Source organism: Vulpes vulpes, chromosome X (assembly GCF_048418805.1).
Source record: "Vulpes vulpes isolate BD-2025 chromosome X, VulVul3, whole genome shotgun sequence".
In the NCBI taxonomy this organism is placed as follows: domain Eukaryota; kingdom Metazoa; phylum Chordata; class Mammalia; order Carnivora; family Canidae; genus Vulpes; species Vulpes vulpes.
The window spans coordinates 92863971-92882712 of record NC_132796.1 but is presented as its reverse complement, the minus strand read 5'-3'; the positions used below and the strand labels follow the sequence as shown (position 1 = coordinate 92882712).

The following is an 18742-nucleotide window of genomic DNA, read 5'->3' as shown; positions in this document are numbered from 1 at the left end:
GAAGGAGGGAAAAAAGTTGGGGAGGGGACTAAATTCAATGTGGAAGTAGACAGTAGTTACCAGGAGAGTGGTGTGGTTTACAGAAAGAAACCAACAGACCAAGTTGGAGATCAAGTTTCCTTACTGGTAAAGAATATGGAACTTAAAGGAATTGTCACATAATACTGAAGAACACAGCATGATCCCGCACAGTGGTAAAGTCTTCCCAGGTTGCCAGGTTTCAACAAGGGCATACAGTTGATGATGCAACCACCACTGGGGAATCATAAATCCCATAGGTACAAGAAGTTTGCCTTTCCTATTCTTATACTAGAAGGTAGCATTACACGCTTGCACCCTTATTTAAATTTGGCTCAAATATAAGTCCTATTTCCAAGGGCAAGCAGCTATCTCTGGCCAACGCAAGATTATACTTTAGACCTCCTGTCTCCATCTGGCATAACACAAAACACTAGGCAGTCCCCTGTTGCTGATGAAGATACTTAATAGTGATTTATGTATACACAGAGCTTTCATTGACATTATAAAAGCTAACATGATTATTTCTAATTCACCTATCAAAATATCAAGTATAACATAAAAACACAGATATAATTGATTATTTTCTTTTGTGGCATAATATTAGCCTCCAAAGTAAATTGACTTTATTCTGGAAGAAAATATTCACCTTCTGCTATGTCTCCTACATTTCAACTAAAATAATTGTTTCTTTTAATTTATAGCAGAATTATTCTTTCACATTTTGTCATTTACTGTATTGAATAGTATTACTAACTTAGATAATTTTATGGTAACATGACTGGTTGCTTTTAAGTAGATACACTTGCAACTAAATACTTTTCTTGTCATCTTCAAAAGACTCAGATTTTAGACAATATATATTGTATATATGTTCATTATGTCTGTATGCACATGTGGGCATACATGCTTATGTAAGTGTGTATGTATAATTTTCTGTTGTTCAAAGACCTTTCACTTGTTATCTTATTTTAAACTCTAAACAACCCTGGAGAGATGGACATAACAGAAATTATGCCCAATTTAAAGATAAGGAAACTAGGTCATGGGAAATTTTACTAATGTGTCTATATGACAGTTTAGAGCAAGAGTTGGAGCTGGAATTCAAGTCCCCATGCAGCCAATACAGTATTCTTTGCACTATAACCATTTGTCTCTGGAATATAAAGAACCCAAGTTATCCTTTTCTGTCTTTTAGTGAATATTTATAGTTCAGTTAAATTTCCCTGCCCGGAGACGTAATCTAGGTTTTATTCTATTTATATTAAAATCTTGATGAGCCTAAATGCCCAGAAAACTGGAGGTTCTGGTTAATTGGATTTGGTAGATAGCTTAAGGTTAGATAGAACTTTTAAAAAATTGCCATTCTTGTTGAAAATCACTCTTAAATATGAATCTATTTTCTGTTTTAATCCAAATGATCATAATTTAATCTACTATAATTGAAAATCTTATGTTAAGTCAGGATTGCCATTCTGAACATGGTTTTTAATTGTATAGCACTTTCGATATAGAAAATATTGTAGAGTGAACAAAATATCTTATGGTCCCAGGATATCCTTTGTGAATTTTGGGTGGCCTCTTGTGAGTAGCTGAAAAAGCACTGGATTTAGAATTGGAAATCTTGAGTCCAAGTCCAATTCTGCCACTAAATAGCTATGTGACCTTGATAATGTCCCTTTTTTCCCCTCCACCCTCATTTTCTGCAACAGTCAGGTAAGGGAATAAAGCTAAATGGTATTTGATGTCCTTTCGGCCTTTACTTTTTCTCTGTTATTCCTTAGCTTGTATTCTTTCATTTGTCCCTCCACTGAAAGAATCCCACTCAGTTTAGCCTTCCAGTTAGTTGGATTCTAATGAATTGTAAGATTATAGATTCTCAGTGAGGTCCCCTAACTGCTTGAAGTGAAGCAGTCAAGATCGCTTCAAAATTTCCAGTAGACAAGAGGAAATGAGGAAGACACTACACATCCCTGTCTGTCAGGGGGTAATGATAAGGGCATTAACTATGATAAACATAGTTAGAAAACCAATCTTAGGCCACTACAATACTAATCTGTGAACATATTTTACTCGAGTAGATACACATAGGTGCTCAATAAAAGTTTACTAAGTAAAAAAAAAAAAAAGTTTACTAAGTACATGGATTTAAGAACAAAACCCTTATAGAGACAGGATTCAAGATACCTTCCAAAGAAGTCTACCTTGTCTTGGGTCATATTGTGAAGTCCCCAATGTTTCAGTATTTTCTTTCAATTTGTCAGTATCTGTATAATTAAGAAGTAAATATAACTTTATTTTATGTTTCTTATTCAAAGATAAAAATACAACATGGATTGGGTTTAAGTTCCAAGCAGCCATTCCTATACTCCATCATGTGACTTCAGGATGATGGTTTTTTTTCTGAGCTGACAATGATGCAGAGAGAAAATAAGTTTAGGTTCAATATTATTTTTGCCAACTATTACATGTGTATTTAGAGGTCAGAGAAGTATGTGAAATCATTATGCTCTTGAAGTTGACCTGACCTTGTTTATCTCCTTGTGCTGTCCCTGAATAATTAAAGCAAACCAGAGGGTTTCTTTTTTGCACTCTTGAATTCACACTGCAGGGAAGCAGGGAGAGAACATTTCCCTGGAAAGAAGGCCTGGTTTCCACAAATTCTCCTGTATTCAAGTGGGATTATAGTTTCTAGGCTTTAGAACATGGCACAAAGCTAAATTTGACTGTTTCTTAGGTGACCTAACCTAAGGAGGGTTAATGTTATTTCCATTGCTATGATTATTGTATATTCTGCATATTTTAATCAGTATTTAAGGTTTGGGATTTATGCCTTGTGACAGTTCATGAGAGGTACAATTTGAACAGTGATTTTAACAATTCAAAGTAGAAAATGTTTCCTGTTCTTGGTATCTTACAAAGATTTCCTTGTTTGGTCAGCAGGGGTAAAAGTTGGAGGTAATTTTGGGTGAGTTGTTTGCGCTGTCTGGCCCCAGGGTTCAGGGTGTTTGTATAATAGACCAATCCCAAGTGCAAATAGCCTCAAGGGAGGAACAGCTGTGAGCTTGGGAGGAAGATAAGATCAGGAGTGACTGGCAAGAAACTCTTTTTCTGCGAGTCTTATAAAGAATGACAGATTCCCTCCCATAGGGATGTTGAATACTTTAGAACTGCATGCTCAAATCAGAGGAATAGTTTTAGACCAATGCTTCTCAACCTCACTGCTATTGGCATTTCAAGCTGGTTGATTCCTTGTTGTGGGGCTGTCCCATGCATAATAGAATGTTTAGCCGCATCTCTAGCCTCTTACCCACTAGATGCCAGTAACACTCTCCCCGCTAGTTGTGACAACCAAACATGTCTCCAGACAATGCCAAATGTCCCTTGTGGGCCATTTCATCCCCAATTGAGAAATGCTGTTTTAGGCTAATGGTGAGACAAAATCTTTTGTTTCCTTACCTGCACACTTTACTCAACTCCACTTCAGATTCTAGCAGTTTCTTTTTTTTTTTCCTTTTTTCCCCTTTCCGTCTTCCCTCTTCCTTTCTTCCAAAGCCTTTGTTGGTTGCATTTAAATTCTCCAGTTTATAGTATAATTTGTGTTGGAGACTACTATTATAAATTGAATGTTTTGATCTCCTCAGAATGCATATATTGAAAACCAAGATGATAGTATTAAGGTGGGGGCTTTAGGAGGTGATTAGGTTCTGAGGGTGGAGCCCTCATGAATGAAATTAGTGCCCGTATGAAAGAGACCTCTGATTGCTCCCTAGCCCCTTTCCACCATGTAAGGATACAACAAGACCCACTAGATGCCCACAGCAGACTGGATAACAATCTATAACCCAGAAGAGGCCCTTTACCAGAACCCTACCATGCTGGCACCCTGATCTTGAACTTCTAGCTACCAGAGAGTAAGAAATATATTTCTGTTGTTTATAAACCAACTGAAGTATATAGTATTTTATTACAGCAGCCCTAATGGACTAAAACAACCGCTAAACTAAATCCCTTTAGCTCTAAGGTCTCCTCACCCCCCCCAATTGGTTTCCTTTCATATAGTGGCAACTCCTCATATAATTTTCTCCCCAATTAACTTATCACATCCTGCATTTCTATGTGAGAGTTTTAAGCAAGAGAAATATATTTTTGGCACATTGAGTATATATCAGTTTGTATATATACTTAATTGGCTCATTTTCTGGGAATGCAAAAAGCTAGAAGAAAGCAGTGTATCACTGCTATTTGGATCATCTTTAGACAAGGGAGCCCCAAGTGACCTCCAAAGCCACTAAAAAATGATCCTTTACCCTGGCATATATAGCCCTATCTATCTATCTATCTATCTATCTATCTATCTATCATCTATCTCTATCATATATCTAAAATTTCCTTTCTTTTTCTTCTTTTTTTATTTTTTTATAATAAATTTATTTTTTATTGGTGTTCAATTTACCAACATACAGAATAACACCCAGTGCTCATCCCGTCAAGTGCCCCCCTCAGTGCCCGTCACCCATTCACCCCCACCCCCCGCCCTCCTCCCCTTCCACCACCCCTAGTTCATTTCCCAGAGTTAGGAGTCTATGTTCTGTCTCCCTTTCTGATATTTCCCACACATTTCTTCTCCCTTCCCTTATATTCCCTTTCACTATTATTTATATTCCCCAAATGAATGAGAACATACACTGTTTGTCCTTCTCCGATTGACTTACTTCACTCAGCATAATACCCTCCAGTTCCATCCATGTTGAAGCAAATGGTGGGTATTTGTCGTTTCTAATGGCTGAGTAATATTCCATTGTATACATAAACCACATCTTTATCCATTCATCTTTCGATGGACACCGAGGCTCCTTTCTTATTCTATTCCTTTTTCTTCTATATTCTTCATTCTTCCTATGTTCACTCTTTGTTCTCTCTCTCCTGCATTTACTTTAGATGTATACTACTTTTGGGCATTTCCTAGATCTTCCAATATTGTTCTTTGCTGAAAAGATTACCAGGACACAGGAGCCTGAAAGAAAATGGCACATTTGGGAAACCAAACATGACAGCATGGCCAGTGCTTAGGGGTCATGGGAGACAATGGCAGTAGTAGTAAGGTGGAGAGGCCTGCAGAGAGGCCAGATCATGAAGGACCTTATAAAGTAGTACAGCTTCATTTCAAAAATAGGAAAAACACAAAAGAGAAAAGTAACTACAAATTCCTCTACCCAAAGATAGTTACTATGAAGATTTCTATGTTTTCTTTTAGATCAGATCTCTGTAGAGTAGGGATTTAGAGTTGGAGTTGTTTTTGTTTTTGTGTGGGAGAGGACAGCACACAAATGAGGCTGGGCTGTATATATGAGTTATGTTTTTCCCCCAACATGGAAAATTGTTTATTGCCTTAAAAATTATTTGATTAATGGGAACAGAAATGCTTCAAAACTAAATTAAGTAAAAATTAGGTTTAAAAATGATACAAGATAATCTCACAGGGAAAGAAAAGGGCAGTGAGTACTCTCTAAAGAGAGATGGACCTTTCTCCATTGTTCTATTGCTTTCTGGAACCACGTGATGTTTCATCACTATTTCTTTCTGCACATATTCTCTCTTCTCAGGCTTCATTTTCAGTAGGATTTGTTTATCTGTTCCCCCATCATGTTGTAACTCCAGCTCTGGCTCAATATGACTTTGCATCTTGGCTCCCTAGATGAGTGGGTTTCTGTGTCTAGATTTCTGAGAGAGGTAGAGAATATGATTGTCTCCAAGGTTCACTGTTCGATTCTGCTCCAATTAACTATGGCTGCAGGCAATCCAGAGTGGGATTGGGGCAATCATGGATAAGGGTGCTCTGTCCAGGCTCTGCTGAGAGACAGTGATCAGCATAGTATGCTCCTGTGGTTTGAAATTCTTAATATAACTTCGTAATATTCCATGGAATAAATATACTAGGCTCCTTCCATATTTGAGTCTGCTCTTGTAGTGGATGAGTAAGGAAATTGAGGATCCTAGGTAGGAAGTTTTTACAGGAGAAGATTGGAAGTGTCAAACATCATTTTCACTCACACTTTGCATTAGCCAGAACTCAGTCACATGACCATGGAAATGGTGACTGGAAAATGTAGTCTGAGTGCCCAGGAAAAAGGAGAACATGAATGCTGGTGAGGAACAGATAGCTTCTGCCTCAGACCACTTCTTTGATTTTGAGGTTGCTATTTCACAGGACAGCCATGCCTTTTGTCAGTCAGTTCCTCAGAAATGTTAGACTGGATAGGTTAAAGGACTGATTGGAGTGGCATTTCTTACTTTATGATCTTATTAAGCATTTTTGCCTTTAATGTACATGTATGAGTAAGACTTACAAACCAGTGAAAGCTACTGTAAGGCAAATATTGATCAACACCCTTCAAAAGGTGTATTAGAATGATAATCTATATTTTCAACCTGAAGAGCTTACTGGGAAATGTTTAGGTTCTCTCCTTATTGTACTCCTTTGTAAGTATTTTGAAACTCTCTCTTTTTAAAATGATTTTACTTATTTATTTGACAGAGAGATAAGAGAGCCAGAGAGCACAAGTGGGAGGAATGGCAGAGGGAAAGGGAAATGCAGGCCCCCCACTGAGCAGGGAGCCTGATGCAGGGCTTGATCCCAGGACCCTAGGATCATGATCTGAGCTAAAGGCAGACACTTTAACCAACTGAGCCACCCAGGCACCCCTGAAACACTCTTTCTTTAAAATCAAGTGTCTTTGCTAGTAGATTACAATTCAACTAAAACAAATCATGCAGAAATGTATGCCATGTCGACTGGCTCATAAAATAAATGAGAAAGATGCATATCTGTAGAAAATGAGGATGAATAAAAAAGTAATCCAAATATATAATACTAGGGCAGCCCGGGTGGCTCAGTGGTTTAGCACTGCCTTCAGCCCAGGGCATGATCCTGGAGACCCAGGATCAAGTCCCACATTAGGCTCCCTGCATGGAGCCTGCTTCTCCCTCTGCCTGTGTCTCTGCCTCTCTCTCTCTCTCTCTCTCTCTCTCCCCATCTCCGTGTCTCTCATGAATAAATAAATAAAATCTTTAAAAATATATATTAAAAAAACAAATACATAATACTCTGCCCACTACCCACTTCTCTAAAAAGAAATATAAATAAGCCAAGTAACCAGTGAAACCAATTCTATAAAACCAGCAGGTTGCTCTGATAAGTACAGTTAGAAATGGACTTTCAGTTTTTGTAAAGAGAAATATAATTTAATTTCTTTACAAAGAAAATTTGGGATCTGGTTTAATTTTAAACATGGACCCATAAATTCTGCCTGGGTCACATGTTTATTCCCATTTAAAATGGTCCCTGTTGGGAGATGAACTATTGAAAACTCTGGCGCAGCATTCCACTGTTCCTTTGTGGAAATGATGTATACAATCATCAAAGGATTGAAAATCTCACCCACCAATAGCTTTCTAAATTTTTTCTAGTTTGAAGAGAGATTACAGTGTTCACAGCATACCTTAGGAACTAAATTATTATTAAGTATAAAGAAAATGAAAAATTGGTAAAGCTTACAGATCTAAGTAAATAATTTTTATGTATTGGTCTGAGCCTTTTAATATAGGAACATTTACATTAATAGAAAATATTAATTTGATATTTACCCCTCAACCAGTGTAGAGTTTTTTAATAATAATTTTTTAAATTAAAGTTACACCTACAGAGCATGAATCTAACTTGGAAAATGAGAATGAGAATATGTCTTGAAAGGGCATTATTATAAAATAGAGGATGATTGTTTAATTTACTTCGGGGTCTACTAAAGCAACTTGATCAAACAGAATATGTAATATTTTCTTTCTCCAGCTTTTATGTATCGGTGCCAGTACACCTACCTCCAGCTTATCTCTGCATATCCTGTTATAGAAATGTTTAATTTATATAGGAAAGTCCAATACACTATTACGTGAAAGATGTTCTGATATCTCTTATACTCTAATAGGGGAGACATGGCAATTAGCTCATTAGCTCACTCTGTACCTTTCTGATACCACTTTGTCATTTCTGCAATTTTAAGAGTTGAAACAAATATTTCCATAAAAACATCTTCAGTGGAATATTAAACTTATGTATACTCACTTTGAAAATGCCACATAATCATGTGAATTAAGAAGATTTTGTTATCTTAGTGATTAACATTATGAGTGATATCAGTGATATCATGAATTAATGTGTGCACAGTGGTAAAGTAAATGGATTTTATTGTTTGTGTATGAATTTAAAAATATTTATTGAGCACCTTCTATTTGCTAGGTACTGTTCTAGATGCTGAGGATACAGCCATAAACAAGACAGAGATTCCTACTCTCATGTAGCTTATGTCTAGTAATCAACAAAACTGAAATAGATCCCCAGCTCTGTCACTCATCAGTTGTGTGACCTTGGGAAATTTATTTGACATTAATAGCTGATTCGCACGCAGCCTCCTAAACTATAAAATATGGATAATATCATCTTCCTTAATACAGTTATTGTGAGGATTCAATGAGAAAGAAGCACAAAGTATTTCACCAGAGTGCCTAGCACATAGATGTGGTTTAGTATATAGTCATTGCTGTTGCCATTATTATTAGCAGCAATTATTTTTAATTATTAGTATTTTTATTAACAATAATTCTTTCATTACCCAAATGTCTTACAAAAAGAGATGAAATATGAATCAACTATTTCTTTGACTTGTTTCTTTTAGATTATGTGAAAACAAAATGAAACCTTATAGTTGTCCTTTTACATTCAATAAACCAAGAGATATTTGCTCACAAGTGAAACTTATTTTAGAGTTCCCAAGCCTCATTCATTCTGCACAGTGAATCAAGAACCTTTCAGAAGAAGGAAAGGCATTACACAAATCAATATATATTCATTGAGTACCTTTGAAGTATGAGACAACATACCTAGAAATTAAGACTTAGTCCCTGCTCTCAAGGAATATATAATACAGGCAGGGTGGATATTCTGATAAGAAGAGTGAGCATAGGGATCCCTGGGTGGCTCAGCGGTTTAGTGCCTGCTTTTGGCCCAAGGCGTGATCCTGGAGTGCCAGGATCAAGTCAGTCCCACATTGGGCTCCCTGCATGGAGCCTGCTTCTCCCTCTGCCTATGTCTCTGCCTCTCTCTCTCTCTCTCTCTCTCTCTCTCTCTGTCTCTCATGAATACATAAATAAAATCTTTATTAAAAAAAGAGTGAGAATAATAGCCACAAAACGATTTTTTTAAAAGCTCTCTCATTAGCTACCAGTTTAGACCATAGAGTATTGCCATTCAAGTATAAATTATAGAACCAATGCTTAAGCCTAGAAAAATTAAGGCTTAGATAAGTATCCTAATACTCTTTAAAAAGAAAAAAAGCTCCTAAAAATTATGAACAACATGGATAGAGTTTATATTTTTAATAAATACTTAGCATGTAATATTTGGAGGGGATATATGGGCAGGGTGGCTTAAAATTTGGAAGAAAGAACCTTTGAGCAAGTAAAATGAAATCCTTTTATGTAGCTATTAGTGGAGAAATACAATTTGTTACCCCAGGATGTTGTCCACGCTGGTAATTCCATTGAGTTTCAAGAAGAGTATGGATAAACACTCTTTGGGGAAGTATTTATCCTAAAAAAGGAGTATCAGGAATGGCTACAAAAGACAAACTAGAGATGTTGAGGTTGATAACCTTGACTAGTAACCACACTTTTCTGCAAAATAACACTGGGTATTCTTGTCAGAGAAGAAAATCAGAATGGCATTTAAAAAAAATTTTGGAGGCATAAGAATAAACACCTACAAATAAACATTTCTCCAAAGATGATATAAAAACAACCAACAAGCCTATGAAAAGATACTCCGCATCACCAGTCAGCAGAGGAATGCAAACCAAAAGCACAATGAAATGTCACTTCACACCCATTAGGATGGCAACTATCAAAAAAGAGGAAGTAACAGGTGTTAGCAAAGATGCACAGAAAATGGAGCCCCTGTGCACTATTGATGGGATTGTAAAATGGTGCAACTGCTATGGAAAATGGTATGGAGATCTCTCAAAAAAATCAAAAATAGACGTGTTGTATGATCCAACAATCCCACTTTTGGGCATATGCTCAAAAGAATTGAAAACAGGATCTAAAGACATATTTGCACACCCATGTTCATAGCAGCATTATTCACAATAGCTAAGAAGTGGAAGCAGCCCAAATATAAGTGGATAGATGAATGGATAAAGAAAGTGTGGTATATACATATAACAATATTATTCAGCCTTGAAAAGGAAAAAAAACCTGTCCTATGCTACACATGAGGTACCTTTGGGACTCTATGCTGAGTGAAATAAACTACAAAAAGACAACTACTATATGATTCCACATATATGAGGTATATAAACTAGTCCAATTCATAGAAAGAGAAAGTAATGTGGTGTTTCCCAGGGCCTGAGGGAAGGGGGGGAAGGAGATTGTTTAATGGGTATAGAGTTTCATATTTGCAAGATGAAAAAATTTCTGGAGATCTGTTTCAGAACAATGTGAATAAACACTACTGAATTGTATCCTTAAAAATAGCTAGGAGTGGTGCACCAGGTTGGCTCAGTCGGTAGAGCATGCAACTCTTGATCTCAAGGTCATGAGTTCAAGCCCTATGGTGGGTGTGGAGCCCACTAAAAACGAAAAATAAAAATAAATAAGATGGTGGATTTTATATTTTGTTGGTTTTTTAATCAAACTATTAAAAACGCATTTAATAATTTTTGAAAAAGAATAAATGCCTAAATGCCACCATTCTATCTGAATGTGACTTGGTCATAATAATTTTGACTCAAGGCTTTCTCATTGCAGTCTTCAGTTTTATTTTATTTTTTTAAATCACCCTCAGCTGTGAACTGGAAATAAGTTGAATGTCTTCTTCTGGGTATAAAAATGAGTCAAATGCTTATAGCTAAGGGAATACAGGTTTAGATATTCGTCTCATAAGCATGTTTACAAGATGTAAAAGAAAAAAATTCATTGGTTATTTATGCATCTGTTGTTAGAAAGCTGTAGATTTCTGTCTATTTCCTATAGAATTTTAAGTGCTACATTAAATCACATTATTTAGTGCTAACAGATACCCTCAGAATTATGTAGCAAGAGGGGTTTGAAAAGAGAGAGTACATTTTCCCTTTTTTTATAGATGATTTTTAAATCCTTACAGGAGCATTTATTATATTCCCACTTACCACCACTGGGTCTCATCAGTCTTCAAGATATTTTTTTTTCAATTTCCTTATATGCCCATTTCCTTTTGGCAATATCTTGCTTTTCCTTTTTAAATTTGAACTTGAATATTAAAACAGATGCAAAGGAGAGTACTACTTACACATAAACTCTTGAACTGCATTTTTATCATTTTCTCTGTGCAAAAAACCCAATTGTATGAAATTGATAGCAACATTTTAGTATATCCTCAGGTCCCCAGGGAAAAGCAATGTGCTTAGACAGATGATCTGATTTTATGAGCACATAGCTGAAGTCTAGCACTGCGCATTTGTCTTTATGCTCCTACTTTTTTCAGGGACTATGAAAACACATTTAGGCAGTAGTTTCACTTTCCAACAATGGCCTGCAAAGCCTTTGACAATACATAGCATTTGCAGTGCTGTTTTTCATGATGCACATCAAAGTATAGATCACTTGAGCATAGAATCTTAATCTCAGCTTGTTAATAAGAAAACAGGAACCTAGTATATGAACTCATTTTATTATCTACCCTCACTGAGGACTGTGATTTGGATTCCACTCAAATATGAATTAGTTTAAATGTTGCTCTGCTGCGACTGCTGAATTTATTCATTATGCTGTAATATTTTACTTATGAAACTGCATTTGGAAATCCTTTGGTGTATATCACAATGAAATTACAGTGCTCGGGGATATTGATTATTGCTTGTAATTGCCATCATAATAGCCAACAATTCTCTGTCTTTCTTTGTCTTTCTTCTCGCCCTTAATGATATACCAAACCAAATCAATATCCAACATATGGAGCCACTTACATTGTCTCGAAAATCCAATTGTTCTCCTTCATAAATATGAAAGGATCGAAGATTTTATCTCCAATCACTGGGGGAAAAAAGCGTCCCATACTGCTGGGTTTCCCTTTTATCCCACAGGAACATATCAGGGTGTCACTGCAGGACTGGATATACATAAGTGACATTTTGTCACCTCCAGAGTAACCACTAGGTAGTGGTGAGGAGATGAAAAGACTACGCCACTCTGCTGTCTATAAAGTGCTACATGTCTTGCTCCCTAGTAAGTTAAATATCCAAAGGGGAGAATGTAGGCTGTGAGAGCTAACCAGACTGTAAGGAAGAAATTTACCTCCTTGTGAATGGAAAAGACTGTTTCAGGGACTAAAGAGCAAGTACAATTTAATGGAAGGAGCATAACACTGTGAGTCCTTTTTTCAGTGTATTTATTCTTATTTCTACTATATGCTGTTTCTTCATTCTGAGGATACGTTAGGTGCCTTTAGAAGTAGCAATAACTCCTTTACCTTCTTTTTTTAAGATTTTATTTATTTATTCATGAAAGACACAGAGAGAGAGAGAGAGGCAGAGACACAGGCAGAGGGAGAAGCAGGCTCCATGCAGGGAGCCCGACTGGGACTCCAGGATCACGCCCTGGGCCCAAGGCAGGTGCCAAACCGCTGAGCCACCCAGGGATCCCCTCCTTTACCTTCTTAATAAAGAAAGGGTAGCTTCACTGTAATGCTTCCCCATTCATCCAAAATAGTTAAGATGGTCTCTCAAACTTACTATAAGAACATGTGCCATACAGAAGAATACACATGGTATTATGTAGGACTGCTTGAATGGATTGTGTTTGTTTAGCCTGGACCAGTTAACCCAGGAGATTAGAACCAGGTAGTAGTTCGGTGACGACTGACAGGCAGGTTGACTAGGGCAGTGGAAAGACACTATTTTGGAAGTTCCTGATTCCAAGTTCATTTATGTCATTAAGTACTGCTGTTACTTTCAGGTAGTCCATTTCATTTTCTGGGCCTCAGTTTCCCTAACTGCAAAATCAGAGTGTTGGGCTGTTAGATAATTATGGAGATCCCTTCCAACTCTGTGATTCTATAGCCATCATTTTCATGTTGGTCACTGTTGCCAAGGGAAACGGTAAAAGTGGCTCAGTTCAGTATTACCCACATGCTTCTTCTGTGCCCTAACCAGGTCTGCATTCCTATCTTCATGCGTCCACTACCTGCATCACCCTAGTGCAGTGCCCTGTAGTGTAGAGGTTATGAGCAGTGGCTCCAGACCCAGCCTACTTATGTCTGAAACTCACCTTCCCCAAGTACTAGCTGTGCAACCACGAACAACTTAACCTCTCTGTGCGTTGGCTTTCTGATCTGTAAATGGAGATACTTATTTCAGGGGAGATATTTATTTCAGATACTTATTTGTTGTGAAGGTTAAATGGTATAATAGTTATTCATTATTTAGGACTATGTCCGACACAAGTAAGCACTTAATGAATGTTAACCTCTTATTACCATTATCATGATAACCACTCTGATTCCCACTTTATTCCTAACTAAAAACCTCTTTTGGTCTCTGTGTTATCATCTATAAGATTGGAATAATAGTATCAACCTCCCAGATGTATGAGAAGCAAACTGCTGCACATAAAGTACCTTGGTGCCTGGCCTTTTAGGTATTCAGTAGATCATGTTCACCTAAATAGAACCACTGTGCATGCAGTTGATGTTAAGCAGTGCATTTTTTTCAATTGTCCCACCTCCCATCTTTTTTATACTTGTTACAAAAGCAATAGAAGCTCAAGGCAGAAAATTTCAAAAAAAAAAAAAAAACCCTACTATATCAAAGATAGCACAAGTTACTATTTTTCCATGACCATATATATTTTTTTATTTTAAAAATTGTATCCTGGTGCACTTGCATGGTTCAGTCAGTTAAGTGTCTGCAATTGGCTCAGGTCAGTCATGATCTCAGGGTCCTGGGATAGGGCCCCTGCTCAACAGGGAGTTGGCTTCTCCCTTTCCTTCTGTACACACTCTCTCTCTCAAATAAATAACTAAATAAAATCTTTAAAAAATCTTTAAAAATCTATTGCCCATACTATTCTGAAGCCTACCTTTCTTCACTTGGTGATATCTTTAAACACTTCCTGGTGAATAGATAGTATTTTACAGTACAATTTGTAATGGTTGTATAGTATTCTACTATGCATTCATAAAATAATTTAGTTAACCATGTACCTATTATTGAGCACTTGGGTGTTTATTTTGTGCTATTAAACGTAACACTGCAATGAACTACTTGTTATAAATAGTCAGACACATCATTTCCTAAGGATAAATTTCTGTAGGCATAATTATTCGGCAAAGGATATGCATATTTGAAGTCTTCTGATACTAATGCCAAATCGCCCTCTGGAAAGGCTTGTGAATGTGTACTACTCTCAGCAACCCTGTCCTTTAAATAACCTTTACCCTCATGATAATAAAGCAAAATTCTCTAATGTGGAGATTTTTCACTAACTGGCAGGTTAGACAGTTGGTTTTTCCTTTAAACACATATGCTTTTGTTCTTTAAATGTGGAAGTTGGAAATCAGCCTTAAAATAGTCTTAATGATTTATACATTTGGTTGTATGTGACAAGGTGACGTTGGCTCTCTATTTAGTGAAAGGGCTTTGTGTTGTATTACATTAAAATGTAGCACCAGAATGTGTCTTGCTTAGCAGTTCATTTTACTGCTACAGGCGGCACTGTAGAGAGGCTAAGATTAAGGATTTTGGACCCAGAGGGACCCGGGTTCCTATTCTCGCTCTGTCATTCACATACTAGGAGAATGTAAACAAGTTTTTTAAATGTCTTTAGGCATCTGTTTCCTTAAATGCACAATGAGAATAATAATATATCCAGTTCATATGAGTAAAAACTAGCTAAGATTATTTTTTCAACACAATGCGTGGCACATAGCACTCAGGAGTGTAAAGCATATGCACAAAAGCATACTTTAATGTATTTGGTTTTGGTGGGTCCCTCCATGTTGATAAATCAGTACTGTTTAGGAACTATCCATATTACAATAGTCATGAGCAATCAATAATCATCCTACTATAGTGATTCAAACATGACAACAGCATGAAATTCTAGAACAGGCAAAACTAATGCATGGTAGAAAAAAAATGCTAAATCCCGGTAACCTGGGGCAAGTGGGGTAGGGATTTACTTAGGCAGGAGGAACCTTCCTGGGGTTATGGGAATGTTCTGTATCTTGATAAGGGTTTATGTTGCACAGATGATTACATTTGTCAAATCTCAGTAAATGTATATTCAAATTTGTGCATTTCATCATGTATAATTTTTATTGAAATATACATATATATAACATTGCATAAATTTAAGGTGTACAATGTTGATTTGATACATTTATATATGACAATATGATTGCCATTGTAGCATTAGTTAACACCTTTACGATGTCACATAATTATCATTTCTTTTTTGTGGTGGGAATAAGATCTCTATTAGCAAGCTTGAAGATTATAATACCATACTGTTGTCTATAATGACTATACTGTACATTAGATCTTCAGAACTTACTTATCTACTAGTTGCAAGTTTATACCCTTAAACATTTCTCCTATTCTCTGGCCTCTCAGGCCCTGGTTAGTGCTATTCTGTTCTCTGTTTTTATGAGTTCATGGGTGGATCTTGAGGGCATTATGCTAAGGGAGATATGCCAGACAGAGAAAGACAAATACAGTATGATACCACTTATATGTGGAATCTAAGAGAGTTCAACTCATCATGTATAAATTTTACATTTAAAAATCTATAAAAAAGTATTGAACTCTAGAGAACATGCAAGTTGAACTGTATGTATGAAGGGAAGTATAGTGATATATGCAATTTACTTTGAAATGCTTGAAAACTAAGATGGAGTGATGGACCAAGACAGGAATAGAAAGATGGAGAAATATGTGATGAACTTAGTATAGTGGTGGTGTGTTACCTGTAGTGTCTAGTTTGTATTTACCAACTATATGTGTGTTTATATAAAATTATTTCAACTTGACTATGTGTTTGACAACTTTTATAATAGAATATTGCTTGAAAATATGTCTGTGAAAGTGAATCTCTAAATAAAAACAGTGGTTTCTAGGCCATTCAGATTTTAAAAATGCTTGATGATACTTCTCTCGTTTCTGTTTTTGAATCAATGCTCGAGTGTCATATTTAACGAAAAAGGAGCCTGTAGCGAATAACATCAAAGGTGGAATGTCACCACACAAGAGTGTGCACAACTCACTAGCCAGCAAGCTAGGGAACATAAGACCTCTTTCTGCCTCCTGGAGGCCTGAGTGAGAAAACAAAAGGAGGCCATCAAAGGTAATTTGGAGTTGAACCTTAGGTATAGGAAAATTTTGCTGAGACTCTGCCAGTTTTCCTGAGCTTCATCAAAGTGAGATTGTTGGAAATAAGTGGGATATGTGTTTTTTGTACCAACTGGCTTTGGTTTTTATAGCTCGAACCTTGGTGTCCTTTTCGCAGGCATTTCCTGTTTAAACATGGATCTGGTTCCTCAGCTATCTTCAGTGCGGCCAGCCAGAACTACCCTCTGACATCCAACACCGTGTACTCGCCGCCTCCACGGCCGCTTCCTCGGAGCACCTTTTCCAGACCTGCCTTTACCTTTAACAAACCTTACAGGTGCTGCAACTGGAAGTGCACAGCCTTGAGTGCCACTGCAATCACCGTGACTTTGGCCTTGTTACTAGCCTATGTGATCGGTAAGCCCTTTATTCCATGCCTGTTGTCTTCTTAATCAAAGTCTTGTTTTGCTTCTGGTGGGGGGGTGGCGGTTCTGTCTTAACTCTGGGACCTAAAATTTGAACCGAGGCTTAGTATTATAAATTCCTAATGAAGTTTTTTTTTTTCACTTCGTAACCTTAAATACTGCTAAAGAGAGTAAGGAATGCTCTTTGAGAAGAAATATTTTTACTACCAACGCAGTCTTATTGATTGCAATTACTGTAGTTAACCATTTTCCCTTCAATTAAAAGGTTGTTATGGTTTTCTCATTAGAAGTCATAAGTACCAATCTACAATAGCTTCTTAAATTATAGTTAAACAATAATACTACTACCGGATTTTCAGGTAGCAATTTCATTAAAGTAGTAGTTATTTGGAAGCTATCAGAAAATCCAGTGTATAATTTCTCCCCAAGAATTCAGTTTTATACTGGGATTTTAAAATATAATATATATATGTATATATATATATATTTTTTTTTTTTTTTTTACAAGGTAAATGGCTGTGTAATTGTATGGATACTATGTTTGGGGAGGTAAAGGAGAAAACAGTTGTGAAGCACTCTTTACACACATTAAAGAAAAATATTGTTCTGGAGTCACTCTGATTAAAGTCACCCTCACTTGATAGCAAATTGTATTGATTTTTCTGGATGGCATTTTATTTTGACTGAACATTAATTTCCTTGCTCGAGTGGTTCTGCAGTCTAAAATGTAAATTAACTTAAGAAACATGTACTTTGTGGAAGCACTATTCTAGAATGAATAGAATATCATGGTAGAAAAAAAATTCTATCCAGATATGGCACTTGTAACTTCTTTTCAGATTTAACCCTGTTTCCTAATTGAAGCAGAATCACCCATGAAGATACAATGAATATGATTCTGAGAAATAGATTAAAACTGATTTAAATGTTCTTATAATTATAAATAATAAGGGAACTTTAGTGTATTCTGATTTATTCAAATTATGAACAACAAGAAAGTTTCCATAACCAGTTTTATGGGAGTCATAGGATAGGGGATGCTAAGTTAATAGATTTATTTTGTAGGGAAGTCACTGATAATGTCAACAGTATAGGATCATAGCCTATATTGGTGTTCATGATTATCTCTTTTATATTTTTATTGTACAATCTGAATACATTTGAACAATGCTTCTATTAAATGTGGATAACATTACCTATAATATCGAAAATATGTCTTTCATCTCAGACATTTTAGGATAACACAACATGTATGTTTATTTGGTTTGTAAGAGCCTCTAATGATAAATAATGCTGAAGGAACAAAGGTAGGGCCTGAGAAAGTACTGCAATACAAATACAGTTTTGATATGGAATCATTCAAAACAAGGAATAATTCTTCTGCTAACTTTTACCATATAGAGAGATAATGTTTTATATAAAAGACTTAAGTCCCGGTATAAACAAAGCTACATAATAGCAAGCTCTTTATTAATAGGTTTATATGATGTTTAGGCCTATGTTCCCACTTAAATTTATTATAATGGCCACTCTGGTATCAAAAATTATATTACGTACTCTAAGCCTTGTTTAATTAGTTTATATATTCATTTTATAAGTAAAAATAGAACATTTCAGTCATTTAAAAGTTTGGCCTTTTTTGTAGGGTGAACATTGGCATATGATTTAGACAGGAGAGTAAGGCAATATGATGTGGTTGTTATGAACATAGATTTTTAGACCTCTGCCCCTTATTAGGCATGCTACCTGGGGGAAATTATCTAACCTTTTAAGGCCTCCATTTCCTCATATGTTAAATGGGACTATAACGTAGAGTTGTTATGAGAATTAAATGAGTTAATATAAAGAACTTGGAATAGTACCCAAAACATAGTAAGTATACTA

General features: G+C 36.2%; 1 protein-coding gene across 7 annotated transcripts in view; it reads left to right on the top strand.

Annotated features, from left to right (window-relative positions):
- The window catches only part of TENM1 (teneurin transmembrane protein 1), a 796092-nt gene that overhangs the window by 466661 nt on the left and 310689 nt on the right, over positions 1-18742 (top strand). For all 7 annotated transcript variants that reach the window (XM_072744131.1, XM_072744132.1, XM_072744133.1 and 4 more), the window contains one exon: positions 16612-16850. In XM_072744131.1, the coding sequence (XP_072600232.1) occupies positions 16612-16850 (239 nt within the window). The remainder of the gene's footprint in view (positions 1-16611; positions 16851-18742) is intronic.